At 44.3% G+C, this 20,218-nt stretch overlaps 2 protein-coding genes across 2 annotated transcripts; both read right to left on the bottom strand.

Moving 5' to 3' along the window:
* Window positions 1–477: 477 nt before the first annotated feature.
* Window positions 478–1,689, bottom strand: si:dkey-283b1.6. Its single transcript, XM_038980244.1, has 3 exons — window positions 1,578–1,689; window positions 1,204–1,432; window positions 478–1,037 (listed from the first exon to the last, which is right to left on the bottom strand). The coding sequence occupies exons 1-3, from the start codon at window positions 1,607–1,609 to the stop codon at window positions 915–917; spliced, it is 384 nt and encodes a 127-aa protein (XP_038836172.1). The 5' UTR covers window positions 1,610–1,689; the 3' UTR covers window positions 478–914.
* Window positions 1,690–3,379: 1,690 nt separating this feature from the next.
* On the bottom strand, window positions 3,380–19,896 carry LOC120034595 (abl interactor 1-like). The gene is made up of 9 exons (XM_038981200.1): window positions 19,519–19,896; window positions 11,897–12,067; window positions 9,066–9,245; window positions 8,355–8,416; window positions 7,655–7,756; window positions 7,216–7,511; window positions 6,613–6,738; window positions 5,081–5,209; window positions 3,380–4,906 (listed from the first exon to the last, which is right to left on the bottom strand). Exons 1-9 carry the CDS (start codon window positions 19,648–19,650, stop codon window positions 4,740–4,742), a joined length of 1,365 nt encoding a protein of 454 aa, XP_038837128.1. The 5' UTR covers window positions 19,651–19,896; the 3' UTR covers window positions 3,380–4,739.
* Between the last annotated feature and the right edge of the window lie 322 nt (window positions 19,897–20,218).

Below are 20,218 nucleotides of genomic sequence, written 5' to 3'. Positions count from 1 at the left end.
AAAATGCTAGTATTGTGCATGATGTTCATAAAGCAAAACAGTGTCGGGTTCGTAGCATTGAGGCATCTCAGTAACAACGGCTCAACCTCCAGTCTAATCTTAGATAATGAATGACAGAGATGGGCCATATATGATTTGATCATAGTTTACAGTCGTAGGCAAGGGGGCATTAAGTGAAGGGGTTACTATTTTACTGTCACTTAATACACTACACATCGTCAGCCAAAGACTTGTTCATATTCATGTCAGGATATATGATTGGGAAACTGAAGAGGAAATACCATATTTATAACCGAGAGGAATGCCAAAAACTGTCATGTCCATCAAATAGTACATTTGTATTAGTTTGTCTGTTCAATATCTTACCGGTGTTTTACAGAACAGCTTCCTGGGTAGGGCTGTTATGTAACCTGTCTGGCCAAAGAGCACGGACGACGTGTTACAGCATCAGACATGACCAATATAGGACAGATTGAATCTTTGATAATGAAAACAGACTTTATTTACCATATTACACAACAAGTTCCATGACACTGATACATAATAATATTAGTAAAGTATTCTGAGTAATATCTTGAAAAATAAAATTTGAAAGATTTATTCATATTTACACACTGGTATGTACAGATTGGTAGCTATAGCTACTACGCAACCCCATTCAATCTCTTGTCCCCAACTTCTGCTTTACAGTACACACTTTCATAGATGTCCAAACACTTGCTTTTCCTTATGGTCTCCAAACTTTCCACCTCACGTCCCCATTCAACAATCCCAAGGACCAAGTCTCTGTGGTATACATATCCAGCTTCAGAATCCCCACTCCACATACAGTATGTGCCATATTCTGTGTCATTTATCCCTTAGTCTGTGGCCTCAGGCCTCCCCCTTTGCAGGCTTCCTAAGGAGGTAGAGTCCTATGGTTGGGAGTGGGGTTCAGGAGACGCCGAGTAAGGTTGCAGGGGGAAAACAGGTGTGTTGGAGACCTCAGAGTAGGCTGGCGGAAGCTCTGGGTGGATAAAGTCTGGCTTCATCTCCACCTAGACAAAATGAGATTGGATGAATAGATTAGAAACGTTGAGATTAAAAAACGCGTACAATACGGTCCAGTGTTTTACCCAAAAAGTGTGAATAAAAATGTATTGTAAAGTTGTAAACCCTACCGAACGGTACAATTTGCACCTCATGTTTAGGATGGACTATTACCTCATTGTAGGCAGGAGGTGGGCTGTAGAACTCTGAGGTGCTGTAGCGAGGAGGCCTGTGGATGTCTTCATTGTCAGAAGATACTGCGGGGAAGGGAATGACATAGATGGAGGGCCTGTCTCGTCTCTCCTCCCGGTCCAGTTGCTCCTCGCGGGCCCGGTGGAAGGCCTTACAAAAGGCTGTGCAGCAGAGGATGGTGATGCCAAATGTGATCAACGGCATGAAGATTCTAAGGGAAGAGAACGTCATTGGGTTTGTGAATTTCTCGTCGCTGTAGGAGCATATGACCAGACACAGGCAAAGTCTATTTCGGTTTGTGTTTGTGCGTGTGTGTCCTAGACCGATATGAATGTGGACAGGAATGGGACTCTTACTCTAAAAAGTAAAAAGCCTCTTGTATCGGCATCTTGTGAAGTTAACACCTGCACCTCAGTAGAAACCTGCAAGAACAAACAAAACACCATAGTTTGACATCCCTTTTCGTCCTCCCAATCGAATAATCAACGATATGCTCTACTTTCCGGCTACCCGGATAAAGCACTAAATAAACTTCAGTTAGTGCTAAATACGGCTGCTAGAATCCTGACTAGAACCAAGAAATTTGATCATATTACTCCAGTGCTAGCTTCCCTACACTGGCTTCCTGTTAAGGCAAGGGCTGATTTCAAGGTTTTACTGTTAACCTATAAAGCGTTACATGGGCTTGCTCCTACCTATCTTTCCGAGTTGGTCCTGCCGTACATACCTACACGTACGCTACGGTCACAAGACGCAGGCCTCCTAATTGTCCCTAGAATTTCTAAGCAAACAGCTGGAGGCAGGGCTTTCTCCTATAGATCTCCATTTTTATGGAATGGTCTGCCTACCCATGTGAGAGATGCACATTTGTGGCCTGCTGGAGGTCATTTTGCAGGGCTCTGGCAGTGCACCTCCTTGCACAAAGGCGGAGGTAGCGGTCCTGCTGCTGGGTTGTTGCCCTCCTACGGCCTCCTCCACGTCTCCTGATGTACTGGCCTGTCTCCTGGTAGCGCCTCCATGCTCTGGACACTACGCTGACACAACAAACCTTTTTGCCACAGCTCGCATTGATGTGCCATCCTGGATGAGCTGCACTACCTGAGCCACTTGTGTGGGTTGTAGACTCCGTCTCATGCTACCACTAGAGTGAAAGCACCGCCAGCATTCAAAAGTGACCAAAACATCAGCCAGGAAGCATAGGAACTGAGAAGTGGTGTGTGGTCACCACCTGCAGAACCATTCCTTTTTTGGGGGTGTCTTACTAATTGCCTATAATTTCCACCTTTTGTCTATTCCATTTGCACAACAGCATGTGAAATTTATTGTCAATCAGTGTTGCTTCCTAAGTGGACAGTTTGATTTCACAGAAGTGTGATTGACTTGGAGTTACATTGTGTTGTTTAAGTGTTCCCTTTATTTTTTTGAGCAGTGTATAATAGGTTGTTTATGGCCGTCTGGCTTTTGATCGAGAAGCACTCGCGGGTGATCGTATATCATGTTAATAAGTCCACAGATTGATAAAATCACAGATTGATAAAATCACAAGTGGAAGTGGAGTGAAAGAACGAGCGTCCAAAGAATAGCATACCTAACCGCATAGTCAGTGTGCATAACACAGAGTCAACACCAAGAAGAATCTATTCTATTCAGTCTTGTCAGAGTAGATATGGATCACACATTCATACCAACAACCTTCTGTTGACCTATAGTCCTATTATACTGTATGTAAACATATAAATCCAAATATATAAATCCAAATTAACTTTATCTTACCTTAAAGCCAGCAGCCGCTTCTGTGAACCTGGGAATTCAACGGAAATCAATAAGGACCAGAACCTATGTGTACTGTGTGTGTGTGTGTGTGTGTGTGTGTGAATATAGAAGACCTGAGTGTATGTGTACTGTAATGTCTGTGTGAATGTGTGTCTTATCTGGCAAAGGGTGTGCTATTGAACTGAGGGTGAAGGTGACAGGTTTATAGAGACCCGTTGCTGTTTAAAGGCACAGCACCTGAGCTGCCATGGCCATGATGAGGCCAAACACAATGGTAAAGTTACTGTATCATGTTGTCTTAGTATTAGAAGAAGACCTTTTGGGCACGTTTTAGTCAACAAAATGATATGGACTTAGTTTGTTACTCCTCCTTAACGGTCTTCATGGCACATACAGTAGTAATCTCATTTTCACTAGTTGGTTTCTAGATTAGCATGAGAACTTGAGAAAGTTTATTTGGAAAAGCTAAGCATTTATTGAAAGACATGTAAATGAAACATTGTTCAACCTTAAAGGATATACTAAGTATCAAAAGGAAACTAACTGACAACATTAACAAGTTTAAAATCACTTTCACATTTTTTCAATCTCATGACATCACTACCAGTAAAATATTTTCACCTCGTAAACAGAATTTCATACAAATATTTTCTCCTATAATTTTCTCTATAATCCATATATTATTTCATCTGAGTTTGAATATTACAAAATATATTAGTACAAGTCGAATTAAGTGACCAATATCATCCTGCAGAGCCAAAAACTGCAGCAGCAAACAGTGGCTGGTCCCATTGACATAAAAAGGAAGCAACTTTACCACATCATTATACAGCGTTCAGGGCTTGTCCTACTGAGCACAACAGTAAGGCCAAACTAGCTCATATACTGGTACTACAGTACTTGTAAAACAATACTGAACGGGACATAGAGCCATTGTATAACTTGCAAAGCATTTCCCAAGTATTCACTACCTTCGTGGTTAATAAGCAAGCTGATTTTCTATATTTGATCTAGTCTTGGTTGAAAGATAGCAGATATTAAGTCGTCCTACCTAGTGACCCTCTTGGTAATATATAGCTAGCCCCTCGCGCCATATGGTGGCTATATTTCAGAGTCCTGTCATCATTCCAAGTGTAAATAGTGCCTTATTTCCATTCATATTACTATGCATGACCTATAGGGGTCAGTAGAGGTCTTTCTACAGTTGACTACATCCCCATCAAGAAACAACCCAACAACCACTAGCCTGAAACTCTATACCAGACAGGCAATATGATTGAAATTCCATCTGGCCAATCAAAAGGGACAGGTAAAGCTACAATAGTTATTGCTTATACCAATGATGTGAATAGGTATGTTTACACCCGTCCAATTCTTCCTGATCAACATAAAGTGCCTAGGTAGACCTAGGGTATAGGGTTAGGGGTTGTTTGTGGACAGAGCCGACTTTCCCTCTTCATATTAAAGGCGGACTAAGCGAAATGACATTGCCACAAGCAGCACCGCAGATGTTACGCTAAGTGAGACGCACGACTCTGCTCTCACGCTGTCACACACACAGTATCTGCGCATGTGCACGGGTTCGCCTCACGCTTTTACAACATGGTAGCCACAAGACCAAAACACAGGACAAGTTGAGCCTCGGGCTTCAAAACTCTTAGTTGTAGCGGAAATTGACCCACTTTGCGGTTTACTTCCTGCACACACGTCCTATCGCTGAGTCTACCTTCAAATGGTCTAATATCTTAGTTGGTGAAGGAATCTACATAGTTCCCAGGGAAGAATCCCTCTACTCCGTTGAGCAGTCCCTCACACCAGCCGTCTTCATTCCTCTTGATCAGGTAGATGACTTCTCCCTCCTGGAACACCAGGTCTCCAGGATTCCCTGAGTTGTAGCTGTACAGCGCCACCACTGGGAATGAAAGTGAATTGCAACGAGACAACCAAGACACAAACACAGGCCAAATTGTAATGGTATTACTTGGTCAGACATTGAATAAGTACTGTAGAAGTATGCACGCAATTTGGGCCATGACAGCGTTTAGTAATTTATCCATTGGTGAATATGCATGGAGCACTATCCTACCTTTCTCTAAGAAGTCTGTAGGGCCAGTCGTGTCATAATCAGCAGGGGGAGGTAGGGGTGGCATGGTGTCATCAAAGCCACCCACGCTGTCGGTAAAAGGTGAAGGAGGCGGGGCTGGGATCATCAGATCTACAGGATTGGTCAAAAAAGGAATATAAACCCAAACTGATAGGCTGCACCACTTCCCATACAAGTCATTCTTGTTCCAAAGTGTATCAAAACTACTGTTCCGAGGACTCTTTAAATCCAGTCACAGTGCCTAGCTTCTTTGAAACTATTATCGCCACATAATGTGTTATCTGTTATATTGAAAAACATAAGCTATCTTATCAATCAAGGACAAAACAAAAACGTTACCAACCCAGTGTCTGACGGACTTTTAGAGGACAGAATCTGTCTGTGGCTTTACCTTCCAACACAGTAGACTCAACAGCAATAGCAGCAGCAGCAGCAGCAGCAGCAGCAGCAGTGACGCAGCCATTTGGACAGAAGTCACCCCACCCCTCCCCCTGTGGCCTGGAGGGTGTATTGAGGTCTCACACAGTCTCCCACTTACCCAGGTGATCCAGGCGGGCGGGCAGGCTGGACAGGGGGCTCAGCGACACGGGAGGGGCGAGAGGAGGAGGGTATGAAGGGGGAGGAGGGATCATGACTGACCGGTGAGGTCACAGAGGGAGAGGTAGGAACGGGTGACGGAGAAAGGTTTACATCAGATCAACCAAAATGGGTCTTCAGAGGGGACTCCACATTTATTTCAATCTATTTATTGATTGAACCTTTATATAACTAGGCAAGTCAGTTAAGAACTAATTGTTATTTACAATGGCGTCCCAAATGCTAACGCTAGCACTACTATGAAAGCTAACACTATTGCTTTAAGCAAGGCTTCAACTTTCAACATGCACCAAAAAACTAAACAATAGTGGTGTAATATTAAAACAGTTTCGCATTAGCCATGCTCAGCTCCTCATGAACTAATGATTGGTATAGTAATACTAAGTCATGAGGCCATATTGGACTACAGCTGGGGGCAGGACCTGGGATGGGGGGGGTTGCCAAAGTGGCCTTACGTGATTGGATGGTTGGCAGGAAGAGCGAGCGAGTGTAGAGCGAGCGAGAGCTAGGGCCCGTGCGGACCCTGAGGGACATGGAGCGCGAGCTGGGGGGGTGACGACGTACACGAGACCGCCTGGGCTGCAGAGCTGAGCCGGAGAGAGACAGGTCACAGGTCAAGATGAAGCAGACAGACACAGAGAGAGAGAGAGAGAACGTCTAATAACAGAGATAAGGACAGAAAAACACCAAAGATCAGCATCAGCGAGCATGCTCTGCATAGACAGACAGAAACAAACAAACCCCAGACAGACAGCTAAACAAACAGATAACAACATTTCAACAAATCAGATCCTTTACAGCATTAGAAATGGATGTGAGGCCTCATTCAAGAGTCCTTTCAAAACCACTTGTTGAAAGACCATTAAAAGTACAGTGTGACACATGGGCGGTGCACCAAACCAACCCGCTCCTTTTACCTTCGTCCACTTCATCACTCGGCGGAGGGGGCGGGTCAGGGAGCTCCAGGCCCTCACTGGATGGTGGAGGGAGAGGCTCGTCAGATGGTGGTGGCATTGGGGGCGGGAAGCCGTTCTCTTCAGCCACTAAGAACAGAGAATATATTCATTGAAGAATATCTGATTAAGTTGATATTCAGCGTTTCATACCGTGTGAAGTCAGTAACACAATCATGCAACTAAGTTTTTTTTTTTTTTAAGTATTTATTTCTCAGTATCACAGTGCAGGCACAAGGCTGGTTGGTCCTGGTTTCCTGCCTCTAGACGTGTCAGCATGTGCATGTCTCTGGGTGTCTGTCTGCACACAACATGTTCTCATTTCCTCTCCTACACTGTGCTGTGCAGTGTGCTAAAGCTGTCTCACAGTGTGGGAAACACAACAACAAGCGATATTTTCCGCCTAGATGTTTGATATTGAGTGTGATATTCAGTTTAAGACATGTGAACGAACTTTAGTTACTCATACAGTACGTTTACGGTCAATTACTAATAGTATGTACACTAGCTACAAATAGTTTATTCAAATGTATGAAATTCATGATAAAGTGTTATACAGACACTTACCGGTCTCCAGTGGGGGGGGGGCAGGGGGGGGGGGGATGCAGGCTAGGCTGGTATGGGCAGGTTCAGGGGTGCTGGGAGGCAGAGGAGGGGGAGGAGGGACATCCAGAGAGGAGGCAGGAGGCGCCATGGGAGGAGGAGGGGCCACAGCTGTCATGGCGGCGTCACCATCCTCCATCAGAGACAGGGGCGGTGGTGGGGGCGGGGCCTCCTCCAGCAGGGTGGTGATGATGTCAGAGGAAGGTGACACGGGCCAGCTGGGGACCACGGGGGGAGGCACGGCCTTGCCGAAGCTGGACCTGTTACAGGTGGGGAGGGCAACGTCACAGTAAGCTAGAGGTATATTTCCATGTCTGGTTGGAGATATTCTACAGTGTTTAGTAGTAAGTGTCAAAGCTTACATGTGTACAGTAAAACTGTGTTTCCAGTAAGTGTTTTTTACCCAATGGAGCGATCATTGAGAGAGGTGAGGGACGCCCCTCGAGACAGAGAGGGGGCTATGGGACACTGGACAGGCTCTGGGGGTGCCCTGGAACTGCTCCTGCTGAAAACACACGCACAGCCCTAAGCGTCAAATAGCATTATCACAAATGCTGACACTTGGACTCACACAGACCAGCTCTATCAACTCATAAATAGTGAGAAACATGCAGAAAGCTTCAAAATCGCACTCGCGCACATTGACTGAGAGAAGTTGTTCTCTTCTCTCACGAAACAGTTTAAAATATGCTACTCAGTGCAAATGATACCCGCACATTTGATTTCTATACTTCCTGGTTTGTTTTTGGCATAATCACAATGTGAAAGCTCTGTAATCGCTCTGTCCTGTCCACAGTAAATATCCCTTTGGCTGAATGAACACAACAAACATGATTGGACAGGAGGTGTGGTTAGCCATGGATACATTTCCCAATCCTACCCACAGCTCACACAAATGATTTTAAAATCTGTATTTTGCTGCTGTTTCTGGTTCTTGAATAAAAGTTGAATGAAAGGGTTTTTGTGGACCACTGAGCATAGAGGATGTGCGGAAACGAGGCTTCCTGTCTGAAGGACTTTTACAGGAAGTGAAACGGTTGCAGTTAGAACTGGCGGCGTTGGAGCGGAGCAATCGCATGGAGTCAGCGGTGTCAGCGTCATACCTGATGGTGCCGCCATGTTTGCGTTTTGATGACCCTGCTTTCCCCATCAGCTTACCGGAATCCTGTGGGGATGCGGTGAGACAGAGCGATAGATAGAGAGAGAGAAAGAGAGAGAGACAAAGGGGAGAGCAGAGTGAAAAAGAAGAGGTAGTTTATGTGTGTGTGTGTGTGTGTGTTGTAGATGAGTGGATTGTGTTGGAGCATCAATGAAGCGGGCTGAGCCTTGGCAGCACTAATTAGTGTGTCTAGCCATTTTCCCACGGTGCACAGTGGCTGGCTGGCTGCTTGTTCTGTGTGTGTGTGTGTGTGTGTGCTAATCGAGGTCAGCCTTACGCAACAAGCTGCTCCTCTAACTGGATGTGGTGTAGACTAGAGGCACGGTGGTAAAATGGCTGCTGCCAAGCTGCATCATAAAAGGCTCGCCTTGAGAGCTAAGGAAAGCTACGGAGCCTTTGTCTCCAACCATAGTACCCCGGTGACACAACCCAGGTTGTAAAAAGTAGTTTTCACCAAAGAGTAATTACATTTCCACATCCGTAATTTCCAACATTACTATTGAATATTGATTGCAACATACAGTGGTGTACAGTTTTGGAGCTGTATAGTAAGACACTTGCAGGGAAAGTGTTTATTTGAACCTTTGGCCTTTTTAATGTCATGGGAATGTTAGGTAAAACATGTGAGTAATTGCACTTGAAAACTCGGTTTCACCTTCATGCCATGTCCCAGTGTGTCCAGGTCCGAGTAGGTGATGGGACTACGGGCGTACTTGGGTTTGGGCTCCTTGCCTGTTACCGGGGGGATTATTTTGTGACTGCGGGGAACCCTCTTGGCTGTGGTGAAAGCCCCTATCTCTCTCCGGGCCACCTTCTCTCTGTGCATGTCCACTGTCTGCAAGACAAGAGGCAGAGGATGTTGTCATCAGGGTATGAACTAATAACACTTAAATATATATAGATTTTTTAAAATACAGATAAACATGTGCTATTCTTAATTCCTTCCCTCTGGTAAAACGTACCTTTTTCCAAAATACAAAACAAACCATACAGGATGGAATAGCATGGTACCCTTTCTCTGACAACATCATTAGCTCACGATAGCTCATAAACGAACGTGGTAATACTCTCAAACCCTCTTTCAAGTGAGCCCTATCTTTTAGTATACAGTTGTTAGGGACCCTTCACGGGTGCCAGCAGACAATGGAGGACATCAATCAGAGGTTAGCAGGAAGGAACGCTCAGAACAGAGAACATTGGGGTCTTTCATTCCATCCCAGCCCCAATGATGCTCTGTGTTGAAGGTCAAATTTCCCCCTGTAGCCCCTCAACCCACTCACCCCTCCACCCCCAACCCCCTCCTCAGGTGACCTGGTTCTGTATGATAATGCTGGGCCGCGGAACATGCAGGAATGCCTGGGGTCTGTGCCAGCTTTGGGGACAGTGGGCTACAGAGAGGGGGAGGGGAGGGGGTGCACCGGGGAACAGTAGGGCTACAGAGAGGGGGAGGGGGGGGGGGGGCAGACGGTGTACTGGGGATGGAGAATTCAGCTATTCTGCATGGAAGAAGGCCAGGGTCCCCAAAGAGTCCCTGGAAACCAGCCCAGATCAGCGGAGGCAGACCCTGCAGCTTTCATATGCTGAGTACCAGGGGTAAGGAGATGAGGGAGGAAGGAAGGGATGGAGGGAGGGGTAGGGGATAGAGGGAAAGGAGAAAAAGGGGGTGTGGGCAGGGAAGGGTAGAGGATAAGGAGGGGTAGAGGAAAAGGAGGAAGAGAGGGAGGGGAAAAGGAATAAAGAAAATTGGCACAGTGGGTACCATTGACACTCAGAGAACCCTGCTGATCTAGGTGCAACAACGCATCAACCCGGACAGAGGGTGACTCATGAAATCAAATTTCCTTTTTTGTGCCCCTTCAGTCCAGTCACTACCTCTGATGGGCCTCCTCATTCTAAAACCTGGGTTCAAGCAAGCAAACCTTCCTTTTTAGCAAAGTTAACTGTACATTTATGCTAACCAGTGGAGGCTCCTCAGAAGAGGAAGGGGAGAACCATCATCCTCAGTGAATTTGATAAAAATAAAAATAGCGAAACACCAAAAAAGTTATCCTTTTTAAATGAAACTATGCTAAATATATTCACGTCTCCAAATAATTGATTAAAACACACTGTTTTGCAATGAAGGTCTACAGTAGCTTCAACAACATTCTGTAGGGTAGCACCATGGTGTAGCCAGAGGACAGCTAGCTTCCGTCCTGCTCTGGGTACATTGACTTCAATACAAAATCTAGGAGGCTCGTGGTTCTCACCCCCTTCCATAGACTTACACAGTAATTATGACAACTTCCGGAGGACGTCCTCCTACCTATCAGAGCTCTTGCAGCATGAACTGACATGTTGTCCACCCAATCAAAGGATCACAGAATGAATCTAGAGTTAGCTATATTGAATTGTCGTTTTTTTTCACTTTCACTTACTTAGCTAGCAAATGCAGCTAGCTAGTTTAGCCTACTCAAACAACCGGCTCAAACAGAGAGGGATGCTATGTTAGTTAGCTGGCTATGGCTATCCAACACAAAAACTCTTCCAAGTTAAGGTAAGCTTTAGGTTTTATAAATGTTTTGCCACCGGGACTTGACAGTGTAACTGCTAAACTGCTTGCTGCTGACTGTACACTGTAGTGCATGATTGTAGCGGATTTACTAACACGTTAGTTCTAGTAGCTATGTTGACTATGACAATTTGGTGACGACGATGTAGGCTGTGTTTAGCGGTTAGCAGTTATGATAAGAAGGTTTGGCTTCTGATGACAGTTGATGTGTACTGCACTGAAGTCCACATGTAAAGGGAAAATGTGAGAGGAGGAGATTGCGTAGACGCGAGAAGGACTATACAAAGAGAAAAGTGATCATGCTGTTTGTGTGTGGCTGCTATGAAAGTAAACAGTGTTTGCGTGTGATCGGGGGTGTAGTCATTTCAGCGATTCCATTGAAAAACTTTTCGTAAACGGAAGCAAACGTAACTAAACGGGTATAAAGATTCCTGAATTTGTCCTATAGAAACTCTTGTTTGCAACTGTTGGACTAATGATTACACCCTAGATTAGCTAGATGCAGGCAAGAGTGTACAAGGCGGTATTGAATGTATCAATGTCTGTCACCTTGAATACTCAAATTTCTCTCGACCTGTGCACCTACGTTGTAAACTTTCATTCATAGGCTAAGTTGTAGCAAACTCATGATGCGTATAGGGAGAATTCGAGTATCGTGTAGTAGCCTAAACCTATCGATGCTACATTGAGCTGGGTGAATGGAATATGAATGATAGTCATCCAATATCCTGTAATAGAAATAAGGCCATGCTCATAAAAAAATAAAAAATGTCCTCCCTCACCTTAAACGGCACCAACCACCACTGCTGCTAACATACACATGCTTGTGTTCTGTTCCTGAAACGGAATCGGAGCCTCACACACAAGTGTGTATGGAGACATGCTAGTGACAAAAAAAAAATGTGGAGACACGCTAGTAACCCCCTCTGCTCTACCTGTCCGATGAGGTTGACAGAAGACTCCATGTGTCTGAGCTGGGAGTTCTGTGCGTCCAGCAGCTTGAGGACGTTGGAGGCCAGGGTGCTGATCTGGTAGGCCACACTGGCCAGAGACTGGGTGGTGAAGTTCTTAGTCTCCTCCAGGGCCTTGACCGCATCCGCACCTGCCTAACGGGAGGGAGAGAGAGAAAGAAAGAGAGAGGGAGAGAAAGAGAGAGACATGGGGAGACTGACAGTCATAAAAAAAATGATGCTCATGTCACAAATATAAAACAATAGAGAATGATAACTTGGGGATCATAACAATCATGATAATAATAGCATCTGATTTTGACATTGACAATGCGAGGTGACATTTTTCAGAGTTAAATGTCATATGAGTCTGTTGACGTGTCTGAGAAGAGCAGTGAAATAAGACCTCTCTGTCCCCCCTCACACAGTAGAATGTCTTCCTGTTCTAATTCTTCCATAATATCAAAATACACACACGGTCTTCGACAGCTCAGTGCTGAACACATTACCCCTTTTTTTAAGATAGCCAGTGAAAGCACCTATTTACTAGCCTGGCAGAAACAGCCTGATCGCTGCGTTCACAATTCTATTTCATTTCGTGGTGAATGTACACAGCAACTTCTCCGGTGTCAAATCAACACTGACAGTGTTAAGTTTAACACCGGGCAAGTGTCTATACATGTCCACACTTTTGAGCGTTAAATTAAAACTGAGCTTAGTGCTGACCCTGTTAGTGTTATACAATAACACCTCATAAAGAATTTTTAACCATTACACTAAAAGGTCCGTATCTCTTGACAAGGTCATTCAGTGTTGAACATGAGTCTTTATTGCCACATGCTCTTTTGTAAGGTTTTACAAAGACTTCAGAACGGGCAGCAGATGTGCTCAAACTTCAATTAACATAACCATAGACCACTTAAATTGAGGAGCGGCAAGTAGCCTAGTGGTTAGAGCGTTGGGCCAGTAACCGAAAGGCTGCTGGTTCGAATCCCTGAGCTGACAAGGTAAAAATCTGTCGTCCTGAGCAAGGCAGTTAACCCACTGTTCCCTGGGCCCCGAAGATGTCGATTAAGGCAGCCCCCCTGCACCTAAATTGATACAGAACTTCTTCCCACTTATACCCAAAAATAAGTCATTCTAAGCCATGACCCCAATATAATTTCTGTGTTATATCAATCAAATGTATTTATAAAGCCCTTTTTACATCAGCCGATGTAATGACTGTATTTGTTAGTGACAGAGACATGATCGTTAAATTTGTTCATTCTCAGTCCTGTGACTCCACTGAGTTCCTACTGTTAAACTGTTTATGACAATACATTACATTCAGAATATCATAAGGACTTACTTTGATGGCCATGTTTTACCTCAAAACAGTGGTGTTACGAACCTACTGGTTTACAGGCCACATCAGGCCTGCAAGTCACATTATGCTGGCTTGCAAAGTGATATGTAATTCCTATTGGAATCCAGCCAGAGTGAGGACAGCCAACAGTTGGACTTTTTATTCACCTGCAACCTGCATTAAGAATGACTGCCAGGGTTAAGAACATTGATAAAGGAGCCTACCTAAAACATTTAAACTGGAACAACTATTTCAGTGATTGGATTATGAAAAATGTATGCTATTTATCCTTGTGTAGCACAAGATTAATAAATCAAGAAATGAACATGCAAAAACACAGATCTTAAAGACAATCCCCCCAAAATTGAGCTGCAGCAGAGCATGCTGGGAAATCAAATCATGACTCACACTCAACACTGGTTCTTAACATCAACACGGGGGTTCTTTTACACCACCGAGAGTTCATTTCACTCCTGAATCAACCCTAGAAATGTTACACTGAGAAATCAACACGAGGTAACACTGTCCAATTTGCTGTGTTGCAATCAGACAGGTTTCAGCAGGCTACCTACAGTATTTAGAGCATCACCTAGCAACTTGGTTGGCAATAGGCTACACACGCATGCCATAGAGCACGAGGAAGCAGAGCCTACCCTTACACGTGCACTCCTTCACACTCACATAGAAATGGGCACATATACTGTACATGCTCACTTCCGACACGCAGATGCACAGAGACTTCCTGTGTTCAGATGAACAATATTTCTCTCTCAGACTCAAATGCCAATAGAGACACACGTCACACGCAGACACAACCAATTAGGATCCACTCAATTGTGTTGCTCTTCACAAAGAAAACACTCTCTTTACACTGAAATATTTGAAGGAGATGGGTGTCACCAGAAGCGCACTTCTTCCTGCTCATCTTGACAATGCACAATCTAGCAGAGTAACTCTACCAGGGTGCACACTGGGTTAGAACACAAGCACAGAAATGCTCCTTGTCAATTTTGTAAGCTTTCAAAACGAGTATGAGCACTTCTGACTACGTAAACTAATCTGTTCCTCTTTCTTTGACAGGAATGTTTCTTAATGTATACTGAACAAAAATATAAATGCTGCATGCAACAATTTAAAAATGTTACTGAGTTACAGTTAATATAAGGAAATCAGTCAATTGAAATAAATTAATTAGGCCCTAATCTATGGATTTCACATGTCTGGGAATACAGATATGCATCTGTTGGTCACAGATACCTTTTTTTTTTTAAAGGTAGGGGCGTGGATCAGAAAACCAGTCAGTATCTGGTGTGACCACCATTTGCCTCATGCAGTGCGACAAATCTTCTTCGCATAGAGTTGATCAGGCTGTTGATTGTGGCCTGTGGAATGTTGTTCCACTCCTCTTCAATGGCTGTGAGAAGTTGCTGGATATTGGCGGGAACTGGAACATGCTGTCATGGACGTCGATCCAGAGCATCCCGAACATGCTCAATGGGTGACATGTCTGGTGAGTATGCAGGCCATGGAAGAACTGGGACATTTTCAGCTTCCAGGAATTGTGTACAGATCCTTGCGACATGGGGCCAAGTATTATCATGCTGAAACATGAGATGAATTGCACGACAATGGGCCTCAGGATCTCGTCACGGTATCTCTGTGCATTCAAATTGCCATTGATTAAATACAATTGTGTTTTTTGTCCGTAGCTCATGCCTGCCCATACCATAACCCACTCCCACCATGGGGCACTCTGTTCACAAAGTTGACATAAGCAAACCACTCACTTACATGACGCCATACAAGTGGTCTGCGGTTGTGAGGCCGGTTGGACGTAGTGCCAAATTCTCTAAAACGACATTGGAGATTCCTTTTAATTAACATTAAATTATCTGGCAACAGCTCTGGTGGAGATTCCTGCAGTCAGCATGCCAATTGTACACTCCCTCAAAACTTGAGACATCTGTTGGCATTGTCTTGTGTGAAAAGATTTCACATTTTAGAGTGGCATTTTATTGTCCCCAGCACAAGGTGCACATGTGTAAGCTGTTTCATCGGCTTCTTGATATGCCACATGTCCGGTGGATGGATTATTTTGACAAATGAGAAATGCTAAAGTGCCAAAATGTCCCTCCCCTCCATCCACCCTCTGTGATTTCTTGGAAGATTTTAACCCACTAATCCCCCCAAAATACTCCCAAGTTTTAAACATTATTGTAAAGCCCTAGTTATCGCATTGCTTTGACAAAGTTATTTCAAAGATTATTATTTATTTAACGTGATTGAAAAACTGAGCGTGTCAAGCATAACACCTCAACCCTGTTACCATTAGATAGACAGGCTAGAAATGTTTTAACAATTGAAAGTTTGTTGTGGATCTTGTATTCAATTGTCCCTCCATGTTGCACACAAAAAGATTCCATTCCCCTTGTCACAGGGGGATTCATGGCTGATTTAACTAGTAATTAGCAGTTGGAGGGCCGTTCAAGTGGATTTTTCCCAGATGTGGTAAATTCCCATTTCCCACTTGGTTACGAAAGCACCATAACACTGCTAAAAATCCACTGTGGAGCCATATAGTAGTATAGTAATAGTATAAACACTCATTGGAATCACAAGACACAGACCTACACTCTGACATACTGTGGACCATTGTACAGTTTCATTTAAATCGGGCACTTGATTTTATTTTCATTATTTAACTACGCTGAAGAGAGGCACTTAATATAGTATTTTGTTTTACCTCTTGAGATAGGAAAACATTTTTCATGAAGTTGAACATGTGCTGTTAATCACAGAATGTTAAAATTTGGTGAAATCAAACATTGTTTTTTGCTCACCATCACAATTTCAATTATATCACTGCAACAGTTTCGGCTTGGTGGCCCAAAAAATGATCTCCATCGATCAATACGCAAAGAGTAATTTAAGAAGTCGAATTAGGAACCACTTTGGCCACGCTGTAGCCTACACTCTTAGAATTAGTGGTGATTCGAGGAACCCTGGAGATCCGCAAGGAACCTTTGCTAGTAAATGGTTCATATTTGCACCTTCGGTTATTTGAGGGGTTCTTGGAGGAACCTTGAATGGTTCAATGTAGCAATGCATTTATGGTGGAACAATATACAATGTATTTATTATTAAAAAAGGTTGAACCCCTCCCATCATAAAAAGGTTCCGGTTTGAACATTTACACAGGGGTTCCTCGAAGACCCTTTTCAGAGGGGTTCCTCAAGGAACCTTTTTTAACTGGAAAGGTTCCGCCGGTGTGGCGACATAAAATGTTATTCCAGGCACCTTTACTTCTAAGAATGTACACTCTTCGGAAAAAAAGGTGCTATCTAGAACCTAAAAAGGTTATTCGGCTGTTCCCATAGCAGAACCCTTTGAAGAACTCTTTTTGGTTCAAGGTTCCTCGAGGAACCCCTCCACAGCGGGTTCTACATGGTTTTTACCTGGAAACAAAAAGGGTTCTTCAAAGGGTTCTGCTATGGGGACAGTTGGCACTATGCATTGGTGGAGGTAGCGTTCTCCTGGCATCCGCCAAACCCAGATTCGTATGTCGGACTGCCAGATGGTGAAGCGTGATTCATCATTCCAGAGAACACGTTTCCACTGCTCAAGAGTCCAATAGCTAGACAATCTGGACGCTCTTTTTCTAAAATTATCTGCCGAAATTGTTGCAACCCCTATTACTCGCCTGTTCGACCTCTCTTCTGTATTGTCTGAGATTTCCATAGATTGTAAAGCTGCCGCGGTCATCCCCCTCTTCAAAGGGGGAGACACTCTAGACCCAAACTGCTACAGACCTATATTCTACCCTGCCTTTCTAAGGTCTTCGAAAGCCAAGTTAACAAACAGATTACCGACCATTTCGAAACCGTACCGTCTCCGCTATGCAATCTGGTTTCAGAGCTGGTCATGGGTGCACCTCAGCCACGCTGCGGTCCTAAACGATATCATAACTGCCATCGATAAGAGACATTACTGTGCAGCCGTATTCATCGCCCTGGTTAAGGCTTTCGACTCTGTCAATCACAACATTCTTATTGGCAGACTCAACAGCCTTAGTTTCTCAAATTATTGCCCCGCCTGGTTCACCAACTACTTCTCTGATAGAGTTCAGTGTGTCAAAACCTGTTGTCCGGACCTCTGGCAGTGTCTATGGGGGTGCCACAGGGTTCAATTCTCGGTCCGACTCTCTTCTCTGTATACATCAATGATGTCGTTCTTGCTGCTGGTGATTCTTTGATCCACCTCTACGCAGATGACACCATTCTGTATACCTCTGGCCTCTCTTTGGACACTGTGTTAACTAACCCCCAGATGAGCTTCAATGCCATACAACTCTCCTTCCGTGGCCGCCAACTGCTCTTAAATGCAAGTAAAACTAAATGCATGCTCTTCAACCGATCGCTGCCCGCACCTGCCCACCATCCAGCACCACTACTCTGGACGGTTCTGACTTAGAAATATGTGGACAACTACAAATACCTAGGTGTCTGGTTAGACTGTAAACTCTCCTTCCAGACTCATATTAAACATCTCCAATCCAAAATTAAATCTAGAATCGGCTTCCTATTTTGCAACAAAGCATCCTTCACTCATGCTGCCAAACATACCCTCGTAAAACTGATCATCCTACCGATCCTCGACGATGTCATTTACAAAATAGCCTCCAACACTCTACTCAACAAATTGGATGCAGTCTATCACAGTGCCATCCGTTTTGTCACCAAAGCCCCATATACTACCCACCACTGCGACCTGTACGCTCTCGTTGGCTGGCCCTCGCTTCATATTCGTCGCTGGCTCCAGGTCATCTACAAGTCTCTGCTAGGTAAAGCACCGCCTTATCTCAGCTCACTGGTCACCATAGCAGCACCCACCCGTAGCACGCGCTCCAGCAGGTACAGTATATCTCACTGGTCACCCCCAAAGCCAATTCTTCCTTTGGCCACCTCTCCTTCCAGTTCTCTGCAGCCAATGACTGGAACGAACTGCAAAAATCACTAAAGCTGGAGACTCTTACCTCCCTCACTAGTTTTAAGCACCAGCTGTCAGAGCAGCTCACAGATCATTGCACCTGTAAATAGCTCATCTGTAAATAGCCCATCCAATCTACCTCATCCCCATACTGTATTTATTTATTTAACTTGCTCCTTTGCACCCCAGTATCTCTACTTGCACATGCATCTTCTGCACATTCTACCATTCCAATGTTTAATTGCTATATTGTAATTACTTTGCCACCATGGCCTATTTATTGCCTTTACCTCTCTTATCCTACCTCATTTGCAAATGCTGTATATTTTTCTACTGTATTATTGATTGTATGTTTGTTTATTCCATGTGTAACTCTGTGTTGTTGTATGTGTCGAACTGCTTTGCTTTATCTTGGCCAGGTCGCAGTTGCAAATGAGAACTGAGAAATAGTGGTGAGCACCACTCCAGCTGACGCTTGGCATTGCACATGGTGATCTTAGGTTTGTGTGCGGCTGCTTGACCATGGAAACCCATTTCATGAAGATCCCGACAGTTCTTGTGCTGATGTTGCTTCCAGAGGCAGTTTGCAACTGAGGACAGACGATTTTTACGTGCTATGGGCTTCAGCCATCCCGTTCTGTGAGCTTGTGTGGCCTACCACTTCACAGCCATTGTTCCACTTAGACGTTTCCAATTCACAATAACAGCACTTACAGTTGACCGGGACAGCTCTAGCAGGGCAGACATTTGACAGAAATGACTTGTTGGAAAGGGTGCATCTTATGACAGTGCCACGTTGAAAGTCACTGAGATCTTTAGTAAGGGCATTCTACTGCCAATGTTTGTCTATGGGGATTGCATGGCTGTGTGCTCGATTTTATACACCTGTCAGCAACGGGTGTGGCTGAAATATGCGAATCCACTAATTTGAAGGGGTGTCCACATACTCTTGGATATATAGCTTATGTTGAAATGTATATTATTTTTTCATATTGGATATGCTGTGTGATAACAGTTGTGTTATGGAATGAGGTGAAAGAGAAACAATTCTCTTTCACTATTTTGACGGATCGATGCATGATGTCGGGCCTAGATTTGAATAGCCTACTCTCGTTGCTGTGAAGTTAACGGTACTGTGGGCTATTTGTTCAACTGTACAAGTAATTGATAGGCTATGGCATGTCTACGAGCTACGGTATAACTTAGGCAGTGTCCTAACACTGACGTAGTTATACATTAACTATGCGATGTTTGCACTAAACTTCCATCTCACCTGTAGGTAGTTGCTCTCGCAGTATTCAGCCACCTTCATCAGGTTGTCATAGTTGTCCAACAGGGCTTGTCTCGCCGACGGAGCCTCTTGGAAGATTTGTGTAATTTCATCAGTACAGCTTTGATCCTTCATGATGTCCCTTTGCGCGCAACTGTCTTCTTTGGAAACCCGTGGCGACTGAAACCTCTCCGTGAGGCACTTGTGGGAACTTGTTAGCTGAAAAAAAATCACTTTATAAGTCCAGCACGCAGGGACATCATCACTTTGCAGAAGCAGTACCAAAAGTAGGGCTGGAGATAATCCCGTCTTGCATTACCAAAAAAAGAGAAGCTGGTTTACTTACCACTTGACTGCGTGTGTCGTGTAGCTCACTTGATCTTCCTCTTTCTGCAACGCCTTGACATTTGCAAGGCGATGCTGCTGATGGTGTGTATACCGCAATAAAGCCTTTGATGTTGTATCTACGTGAACCTGCCGCGGAATATCAGTGCGCATAATAAATAGGCCTAATGTGTGCAATTTATCCCTAAATTATCTCTTTAAAACCAGTGAGTAATGGCAATCAAGCTTTTTTTTAAAGGTATGCATGTCAGTTTAGCCTACGGTAAAACATGTCTTAAATGAAAAAGTAATAGGTTTCGAGCTGTCAGCATCATAGGCGTCCGCATTGGCATCCAGGCTAATGCACTAGTGCCACCTA

Source organism: Salvelinus namaycush, chromosome 41 (assembly GCF_016432855.1).
Source record: "Salvelinus namaycush isolate Seneca chromosome 41, SaNama_1.0, whole genome shotgun sequence".
Classification (NCBI taxonomy): domain Eukaryota; kingdom Metazoa; phylum Chordata; class Actinopteri; order Salmoniformes; family Salmonidae; genus Salvelinus; species Salvelinus namaycush.
This window is presented reverse-complemented; position numbering and strand designations above follow the sequence as displayed.

Coding starts and splice junctions, on each gene's coding strand:
- si:dkey-283b1.6 (XM_038980244.1), bottom strand. CDS start 1,609: ATGCCGATACAAGAGGCTTTTTACTTTTTAGA. Junction 1,433..1,577: donor GAGGCTTTTTACTTTTTAGA/GTAAGAGTCCCA, acceptor CTCTTCCCTTAG/AATCTTCATGCCGTTGATCA. Junction 1,038..1,203: donor CACCTCCTGCCTACAATGAG/GTAATAGTCCAT, acceptor CATTTTGTCTAG/GTGGAGATGAAGCCAGACTT.
- LOC120034595 (XM_038981200.1), bottom strand. CDS start 19,650: ATGAAGGATCAAAGCTGTACTGATGAAATTACACAAATCTTCCAAGAG. Junction 8,417..9,065: donor CACTGGGACATGGCATGAAG/GTGAAACCGAGT, acceptor GCATCCCCACAG/GATTCCGGTAAGCTGATGGG. Junction 7,757..8,354: donor AAACATGGCGGCACCATCAG/GTATGACGCTGA, acceptor GTGTGTTTTCAG/CAGGAGCAGTTCCAGGGCAC.